General features: G+C 35.1%; 1 protein-coding gene across 1 annotated transcript; it reads left to right on the top strand.

Moving 5' to 3' along the window:
• The first annotated feature begins 8,526 nt into the window (after positions 1-8,526).
• LOC148584308 (uncharacterized) lies at positions 8,527-10,114 on the top strand. Its single transcript, XM_088518126.1, has one exon. The coding sequence runs from the start codon at positions 8,822-8,824 to the stop codon at positions 10,112-10,114; it is 1,293 nt and encodes a 430-aa protein (XP_088374252.1). The 5' UTR covers positions 8,527-8,821.

The raw sequence follows: 10,114 nt of genomic DNA, 5'->3' as shown, positions 1-10,114 counted from the left end.
ATTGGCTAACAAACTCAAAATTTTAAGTTTAACCTAGACATGAAGCGGAAAGGGCATTGACATCTTGACGTATTTGAATTCTGCAATTAGATTAATATTCTTTTTTTTTTTTTTTTTCTCTTTTTTTTAACAAACCGGCATTCATTAAAAATAAAGGAGGTTACATGACAGGGAAGAAGCTAAAATATTCTTCTTCTTTTTTCTTTTTTTTTTAACAAACCGGCATTCATTAAAAATAAAGGAGGTTACATGACAGAGAAGAAGCTAAAATAAGCTTAGACATGAAGCTAAAAACAAACTTAGATAGAATAACTCAATCCAAACAGATCACTAGCACCTCTAAATAGGTGAAATTAGAGGTAACCTACAGATGCAACTGATGAAAGCCGAAGCGCAATATGATAGGTACAATCATCGGGAGTACGAATACTCCTATCAAACATCTAATCAGGCTTCTTAAGAAAGTATATTATTTTAACAAATAATATCAAATAAGTCTGCTGCGTCGATCTCTTACCTGCTGCTAGAGAAAGTTCCGAATTGTCATCATAAGGGAGTTGCCACGCAACGTACGTAACCAAGTAGTTTCTTCTGCTTGGCATAGGAAACCTTATTTTTGACAACCTCAGCATCATCAAAGCAGATCCAGACCGATCCAAATGTGCAGGATTTCACAACATATGTAGGATTGTATATTACAACACCCCCATTTCTCTGAATGTAAGCCTTGATATCCTTATAGCTCATCGATGAAAGGACTGTGGTTTGCACATGAGCCCCCAATAGCAAGGAGGGTGGTGATTGATGGGTTCTTTTGTTTAACGGTGTTGGTGAAGGTGGAGAAGTATGGCTGAGCAGAGAATGGGATAGAGAGCTCGGAGGACGAAGGGTTTACATCAGCAAATGCGCAAATAAGGTGAGTGAAGAGGGCTGAGTTTATGTCTGGAATGGGTAACAAATAACCGCTGCCGTAGTACCAGTAACCTGCTCTGATCCAAGTTTGTGCAGCTGAAGGCTTCAAGTACTGTAAAGAAAAAAAGACATGGAAAAGAAGAATGACGATGATTTTGGACATCATGGGAGCAAAGCTATATATACTTCAGTTCTGAAGAAAGTAAAAAGCTTGCCTGGAAAGTGGTGGAGAGGAGGTGGGTTAATCAGGTGACGTATTGATGTGATCTTTCTGAGGGACCCTTTCATTGACAAGGTCTGATAAATATACGTGAGATTCCAATCAATTCCTTCTTATAGGTAATTACCAATTAATACGAAATTTAAAAATTACCGACAACAAATATCATCATTAAAAATATATGAAAGCATAAAACAATCAACACAAAAGGATTTTTGTGAAAAAGTTAGAAACTTTTTTTTAAGAACTCTTCAAAAGTAAAATCACTTTGAAGTAGTCAACTCAAAAAATCAATCCATTATAGAACAAATAGAATTAAAAGAAGTTTACACTTATAAAACCTTTAAAGTTGACACTAAACAAGTCTAAAAATTTCTCTACCTGATTTTCTTTTTATTGGAATTCCAATAGGCTGTAGGCTTTTTGAAAGATCTAGGTTTAATTATGTGGTTTTCAAAACCTCACTCGAAAAGAGGAATACCATGACGGCTCTAAACAACATGAATTCTCTCCCAGCACAAGGTTCTATGACCTAAAAGAGCTCCCTAAAATCTTTCGTTTGGACTTGAAATAGAATGGCACTTGGAATGGACCACTCTGCCAACCTCCATTCTTCATCCGTCCGAACTGGACTTAGAGCGACACTTGAAATGGACCATTCTACCAAACTTCAAACTTCATTCGTCCGAACTTGAATTAGCATGGTACTTGGAACTGACCATTATGCTAAGCTTCAAACTTCATTCATCCAAACTGAGTTTGGAATGAGACTTGGGATGGAGCATTCTTGAAATCTTCAATGTACTTCTTCAACTGTCTCCAAACTGCTAAAATATTGGTCCGTACTGGATAACAAAACATGACCTTTTACATTTACAAACCTAATCAAGTACAATTTGTCTAATGACGCTTGAATTACATCAAAGTGTCCCAAACAATAAATTTCTCTGGGATTTGATTTAAACTTACATTTTTATTTATGAAATCGTAATGCCAAACGCAACCTTAGTTAATTTTGTGTTTCACAAGCATATAGACAAAAATGGATAGGCTAGCCTTGTGCGTGTGAAGATTACGAGTTTTGCTTACTCAAAATTATTGATGATTATTTGTGTATCATTTATGATAGATTTTAAAATTTTAATCTATAAAACAAAATCTGGATAATGAAATATATCATCTCTACTTTAAAATTTAAAATTTTACATGTCAAGTAATTTAAAATTTTAAGTAACGTGGCATAGTGTACGCCGTTAGATACATCAAAATAAAATATGGTCTATGAAATAGTGTTATGGATGGAGGTAAGATGGGGTTAGAATTTAACCGTAAATCCTAACGGTATGGGTAACACACAAACTTTTAAGTACCGATAACAACCCAACATTACAACTTTTTAAAGATATGAGTGTAATTACAAAAGTGATGAAAGATTATGGGGTAATTAATGTGGTTCTCCCTTTTATTTAATCAGGAATAATAGTTATCAATTAGTAGTAAGATTAGTTTTATTTTAAAATTAATTAGGTTTATATATCATGAATTGGGTATTTTCTATCTTATCTTATTGTAGCTGTCTATTTAAAGACATGAGAAAGTTAATAAATTTATAGATGAGTAATTTTTTCTATTAATAATACAACAATCTCCCAATTCGTAGCCGGATAATTAGGAAATGAGAACATTTCATGCTATTGGGTTCGCATACATTTTTGAGTAATGCTATAAATCTTCCTAGAATGAGTCATCCAAAATGTAATGTGGCTTTTAAAATCACCAATAGATTAAAAGTCAATAAATCACATCTCAAATTTAACCATGATCTTAAAAGTCACATCACATTTGGGATGACTCTAGGAAGACTCTAAGAAGACTTATAACATTACTCTACATTTGCAGTTAGTGAGGGTGGCTCCAATGGGGCTTGGTGCCAACAAGAGAGATGCTGTTTGATGTAGTGTGAATGTGATGAATCGCAAAAACAAACAACACTAGATTAATCTCTTCTCAAAACCAAGAGCAAATCAAAGATTTGAGGTGAATAAATTCATAATGAAATAGAAAAAGAAATAAATCACGGAATAATTTACGTGGTTCGGTATATGACCTACGTCTACAAATAAAGCCCGAAAGGCTACGTTAGGCTCTTTATTCAATGATATGTTTACAATATAGATGATCCCTATTTATAGGGATGTGGAGAAAATACAAAATGATATGAGTGATAAAATCAAATCAGTATTGAATATTTCTGATTTGATTTTATCAATTACAATCAATACAAATATATTCTCATAATATCAAATCTCACATCATATATTCTAACATCCACCCTCAAACTCAAAGTAGAAGATGCTGAAACATTAAGTTTGATTTTCTTTGACTGTAGTGGCTTGAGGGGACCGTGATATGAGATGCGCCTTCAATAAAATTAGGCCAACTATAGGCCAAAATGAAAATTCAATTATGGGCTGAAATGGGTCTGGGTTTTAAACAATACCACAAGGCCAAAGGAGAAATGGGCCAAAAATGAAAGCCAACTGAGGGCTTAAGTGGGCTTAGGTTTTAAACAATACCACAAAGGCCAAACAAAAAGATAGTCAACTTTGGGCTAAAGTGAGAGCCAACTTTAAGCTGAAATGGCTTGGGTTTTAAACAATGCCACATAACCAAGCAAAAATAGGCCAATTATGGGCCAAATGATGGGCAATTTGACCTCTGATGATTTTTTTTTCTCTCTCTTCTCATCGTTTTTGTGTCTGATCTTCAAATATATCAGAGAACAAATCGTTCTATGAGTGTATATATCTTCTTATTTTTTATTCTTTTTTCTTTTACCCTAAGTATTCTAGCACGAGGAAAAACAAATTATAAAAAAATCACTCCTAGATAATCTCTTATTAAGAACTGATGAAAATTACATAGAACTAACGGCCTAGTCCATCCTTATTTTATTTTATTTTTTTTTCTAATTAAAAGGCGGGAAGGGGAGACCAGTGTAATTTCTTCCCTTGAGCATGACCATCGGGGTTCCCACCCACTGTGAAATGTTCGATTTGAGCCATACCTACTGCCTAGGAAGGTAAGTCCGTCACCACAACTCCACCAAAGTGCAAGTTGGTAAAGCTCCTTCTTAGTAGCATCTGGTTCACAGACTACTACCGCAAGTGGATTCGAACCCGTGACTACTATGAAGAATGGAGGGAGGTAATTAAACATTATTCCCTGTTGTTTTACCAACTCAACTACCACATTGGTGGTCATCCTTAATTATTTAGTAAATAGAGTGATAGAACTACTAAAACACACAATTAAGATTGTTTTTCATGATCTTGTCCGGGCGTGACTTTTAACTATTTCAGATGAGTAGTCCTAGCCATAAGTCTCCTTGTCCAAACTTGTTTCAAACGAGCAAGCTACCGAACGAATGTCTCGAATTTCCTGATCAAGACTTGTTCTGAACGAGCTACCGAACAAGTTTCTTGAATCTTTATGTTAAACGACTTGTTCAAACCTGAACCAACCCCATTCCGAACAAAGCTCACTAGACCCCTTTCTATTACCCGCCCAATAAACTCATCTAGACAGGTTTTAGACCTCATCCGAACACCAATGTTACGATAATAGATACTTCAAGGAAATATATTATCTCACAAAGTTATCTATTTATCTTCATTATATGAGTATTTTAGCAAGTATCTTTTAGTTGTTTGTTTTTTAGTAGTAGTAATAGTAAATAAGGAGTGCATCTTTGCATCTCCATAAGACGTCTACAAGTAGTTATCTATTTTTTTACTTTAGAGTTGATATTACACTAGCCATATGTGTTAGAGTTAATGTTGCCTAGCACTACGCTGCACTTGTTTGAGTAGGAGTTTTACTTGAAGTCCAAATCGTATATTTTCCATTTAAAGGGTGATCAATTAATAAAGTGAAAGCAGAAAATTAATCAATTTCTTCAGAATTCAAAATATACATCTAGATTTCTTTAGAATCTAACAAACGTCCTCTCCTGTTTTCTTCAAATAGACTGCTTGCCACATTCTTTAGTTTTCATAAATTTTAAAAGATTTTGCTTTTCTGATCTTTAAATTGTTTAAGACTTTTTTTGAATAAGCTTATGAACTGATGGGTTGTTTTCACTTTGTGCATTAGTATGAAAACGAGACTTTCTGAGTTTGATTTGATTTTGACTGCGAGGAGGAAAAGGAATTGATATGAGGTCCATCATTTAAAATTAAGGGTCAAATACGTTTTTGCCCCTTATATTTTAATAACTTTATTTTTTGTTTTTATACCACGGCTATGAATAAAGACGAAGATAATACTTTCATTTAACTTCTGTATACAATTTGATGAAAATTTACATCAGCACCCCTAAAAACTCGTATCCATATACTTAATTAAAAATTAAAATTAAAATGATAAAAAATCTTTTTTTTTTTTTAAAAAAAAGACCCCTCAAATTTCAAAATCTCTCAATTTAACCTCTAAACTTTTAATTTCAATTAATTTATCCCTCCGTCAGATTTAAAACGTTGAAAAAATGACGTTTATACCCCTGACTTTTTTATAAAATTCTAAATTTACCACTAATTTCAAATTAAAATTTTTTTTTAAAAAAATTGAAAGGTAATTTGGTATTTTTAGGCATTTTCGTTAGAAGTTAACGACTAAAACTAACAGATGGGGTAAATTGAATGAAATTAAAAGTTTATAGGTGTAAATTGAGAGTTTTTGAATTTTGAAGGGTCTTCTCAAAACGCACGGTAGTTTAAAGGTTTAAAGTGAAATTTTCCTTAAAAATAATAATAATGTAGGCCATTAAATCTAGCCCATGGATATAAGATGATATTTACCTACATCTTTGGTAAAAATAAAAATTAAAAAAAATGACAAAAATAATATTTCAGCAGCATCGCTCAATCAGAATTCTATAATGTTCTCAGCGAACAAAAGTAAAAGAAAATCTACCAAAGTAGAGAGCAAATCCACCGAATTATTAGCTTTGATTTAGATAGGAGAGGTGCATGCTTAAAGGTCCAAAGAAATCAATGCAAAAGGCCATAAATGTTCTCAGATGGGGGTTGGCCGAGAAGGGGTGGATAGGATAAGTTATTAAAATTAAATGCCCATCATTTACTAAGGAGGCTACTTTTTGTCAAAAGCCATAAATATTGGGAGTTGGGAGTTAGGCTTATTAATTGCTTAGGATAGAATATGATAGATTATTTTATTATTTTCTTTTCCTATACATAGGAAGCTTGTAAACTTTCGTTAGAACAACTTCAACCATGATATTTTGAAATCAATTAAATTTGAGATTTCTCTCAATTTTCTCTGAGGAGAATTATCTTTCAACCTGCGGGTTGTGCTGCAATCCGAGGATTGTGTTTTCTTTTCTTGTTTAAGAGATGAAGAAGCTCTTAAACTTTTGTTACCAAGTCTTCGGCTGCGTCACCCATCTCCACTGGCGGAGTTAGGATTCAATTCTTGTAGAAGCGGTATTAATAAGTTTTTTTTTTTTTTAATGAGGAAATAAATAAAAAATAATAGTTAGCTTTTGTTGGTAGACATTCACTTTACAGTTACTAGTAAAATAGTTGTATAAGATATGGTTAAATTTTTTTTTTATTTTTTTTTTCTGAAAATTACATGTACTTTGTATTTGATTTTTTTTTCCTAACAGCATAAACTAAACATTGAGTGGATTAGAGATATTTCATTGGGTGGGTTTGATTTTTAGAGCTCGGTAGTGTTGAGGTTTAATTTTTTGGCAATGGAAAGTGGAGGAGTGATTTTGATTGTTGAAAATTTTTAGTGGGTAAATTTTCTGCAGGTTTTATAAAGCAAATGGGTTAACCAATTTTCTAACAGCCCATTCCGCTTAGCCCAATTATAATCAACTAACAAACTAACCAAAACTCACCATTTTCTAACTTTCTATTTACAAAATTTAAGCAGCTGCTCTTATAATGGATGCCAGATGCATTCCACTACTTTTCCAAGCCATTCTTTGTCTCACACGTGGCCTTGAATTGCGTGCTTGGTTTTCAACTCACACCTAACGCTTCACCTCTCAAATCCTTTATTCATCTTCTCCCTTTCTTCTAAAATCTACCCGGTCAACTCAGGAAAAAAGAAAGGAAAGAAAAGTGAGTATTAGAGACTGAGAGACAGGTTTTGAGAAAAAGGGGAAGGAAATGGTGAGAGAAAAGTGAGAAAAAGAGTGGGAAAAAAAAGCAAGAGTGTAGAACGAAAGAGAGAAGCTGAGATTACTCACAGAGTCAGTCATTGGACGCTGTTGGAGGTTTTTCTCTTTTCCTTGGTGACTGTCCGACTGTTGGCTTAGGAACTTAGGGTAAGTTTAATTTTTTAGCGTATTGCCGTGCTGGATCGTTGAGAGTAGAAATTGATTTTTTTTTGTTTTACCAGGGGTGCCATCAAAATTTTAACTTAAAAATACTTAAAGAATTTTTAAAATTTTGTTTTTACCAGGGGCGCCCGCCCCTGGGTCGCCCCCCTGTATATCCGCTGCTCCATCTCCTTCTTCATAGTAAATCCAACTCAACAATGTCCCACCGCCAACCATCCTTGCCTTTTCTTATCCTCTGATTATTGATCATCTTTCAACTCTTTCCAAGCCTTTCCATCGCAAGGCAGCCGTAGTAGATAAGTTTTAAGCCGATCTAAACGTTTATCCGAAGCCAAATTCCATATTTTTTCAAGCTGTGAGTATCAATTGGTGCCTGCTTATGTGATCATTTGAGTATCTTTTCCTTTTTGGTTTTCCTATATCAAATCGTTGGGCTGGTTTGTACTCTGAAAACATATCTGCTATTTTTTGTTTTTTGTTTTAATGTTTTTGTGATTACTTTATATGTTGAATTGTTTGTTAATATTTTGCTTCTTTTTTTTTTTAAAGCTAAAAAGCAAAAATCGGTCCTAAAAAAGTATTAACAAATGAGGCTATATATATGTTTTAGGAGTCGGAATCATAGAGCCTTTGGGTCCTGTTTTGCTGTTATTATTTACTTGAACTGAGATATCCATTTGTGAGCTTATTTCCTTCACTAAACTGGAAGGTCGCTGCTGGTCCCTTTCTATTTATATTGTTTTTTGGTGATCGTGGTACTTGTAATTTGAAGATGATTGTCTCGTATTGTGTTGCAGGGTATGGTTGAAGGCTGTGTTCTGTGAGAGTAAGCGGATCTCTCTTTGGAAGAAGCTGATCTGTCTTCATATTTCGGGTAAGTTAACCAGCTCAATCATTTAAAAGTTTCACCATTAGTGAGGGAGATGGAGCTTCAACATTTCAGCCACGGGCATCCATTGATCTTCAACGAAGATCTAGATGAGGATTATTATGGTTTTTATAAAAATTGCAATGTTTGCCAGAAACAAGTATCTGGTCCTAATTACAGTTGCAAACAGTGCTTTTGGTTCTAGCCCCTTCATAAATCATGTGCACAACTACCCCACGAGTTGCGGCACCCGTTGCACCCCAAACATCCCCTTCTTCTCATCAATGCGAATCAAGGAGCCAAATGCGAGGGTTGCAATGCAGATCATCTAGACGCCCACGGCTTCATTTACAATTGTTATGACTGTAAATTTAACCTTGATACAAAATGTGCTTCTCTGCCGCTCACCGTCGAACCTGAAAGTCATGCCCACCCATTAACCCTCATGCGGAGATCTGTCTCTTTCACTTGCGATGCTTGTGGGAAACAAGGCAAAGGCATGTTTTACTCATGTGCTGTCTGTCCATTCTTGGTCCACCTAGAATGTGCTTCCTTCCCATTGACTGTCAAGCATATCCGTCACCACCACCCTCTCAACCTCATGACCAACCCTCTTCACAAATCCGACCATCCACTTTGCCACCTCTGTGTTAAAAGTGTGGACACAGACTACATGGTCTATTATTGCTCAACTTGTGATTTTGTTACGCATCTTCATTGTGCTGCAAATGACGAACTGTGGGGTGAAACATTTGTTCCAGAATGCCATGATGAATCCACTGATTCCTTTAGTACTTATGTTGTCTTGAAATCCATACTGGGAGAACCCGTCGAAATTAAACATTTTTGTCATGAGCATAACTTAAAGCTTATTGATGAGCAATTTGAGGATAGAGAAAAATGTGATGCTTGTATGTGGCCTATCTCCACTCCGTTTTATAGTTGTGCTGAATGCAAATTCTTTCTACACAAATCTTGTGTTGAATTACCCAAAAAAAGGTCACACCCACTTCATCAACATCCCCTCACTCTCCATCAACAACCCCCAAGCCGACTTTATGTTGATAGGGAGTTTGAGTGTAATGCTTGTTGTCGCACTTGTAATGGTTTGACCTACCATTGTGACAAATGCAAGTTCGATCTTGATGTCCAATGTAGTTTTATGCCTGACAAGTTCAACCATGACGGTCATGATCACCAACTTATTCTCTCTAGCGCATCATATTTTGATAAGTGCAGCTCTTGTGACGTGAAAGGAAGAACCTTCTTTCGTTGTGCTAATTGTGATTTTTCTCTAGATTTCAAATGCGCTACACTACCACGTACCATAAGATATGGACCGTACGAACAACTATTTACCCTTTGTTATAAAGATGGAGATGATTCTGATAATGAATATTATTGTGATATTTGTGAAGAAAAACGGGATCCAAAGCACTGGTTCTATTATTGTGCGTATCTCAGTTTTTATGCTCATCCGGACTGCATTCTTGGGAAATCTTCATATATCAAATCTAGGAGGACTTGTCAACCTGAAATATTGCATGAACATTCCCTCATTTTGGTTGAGGGCGAGCATCGTCTATGTGATGAATGTGGTAGTCTTTGCAATGGCTTGACTTATACATGTGTCCGCGGTGATTTTAGTCTTCACAGGTGGTGCTTTCACAAGATTAAAGCACTAAGATGGTGGCTATATGTTCTAAAGCAAGAAGAGGGAGAGTTCTTAGGAGACTAG

This window comes from Corylus avellana, chromosome 7, assembly GCF_965113065.1.
Source record: "Corylus avellana chromosome 7, dhCorAvel1.hap1.2, whole genome shotgun sequence".
Taxonomy (NCBI): Eukaryota; Viridiplantae; Streptophyta; class Magnoliopsida; order Fagales; family Betulaceae; genus Corylus; species Corylus avellana.
Note: the sequence above shows the minus strand (reverse complement) of the source record. Positions and strands in the feature narration are given on the sequence as shown.

Coding starts and splice junctions, on each gene's coding strand:
- LOC148584308 (XM_088518126.1), top strand. CDS start 8,822: ATGCGGAGATCTGTCTCTTTCACTTGCGATGCTTGTGGGAAACAAGGC.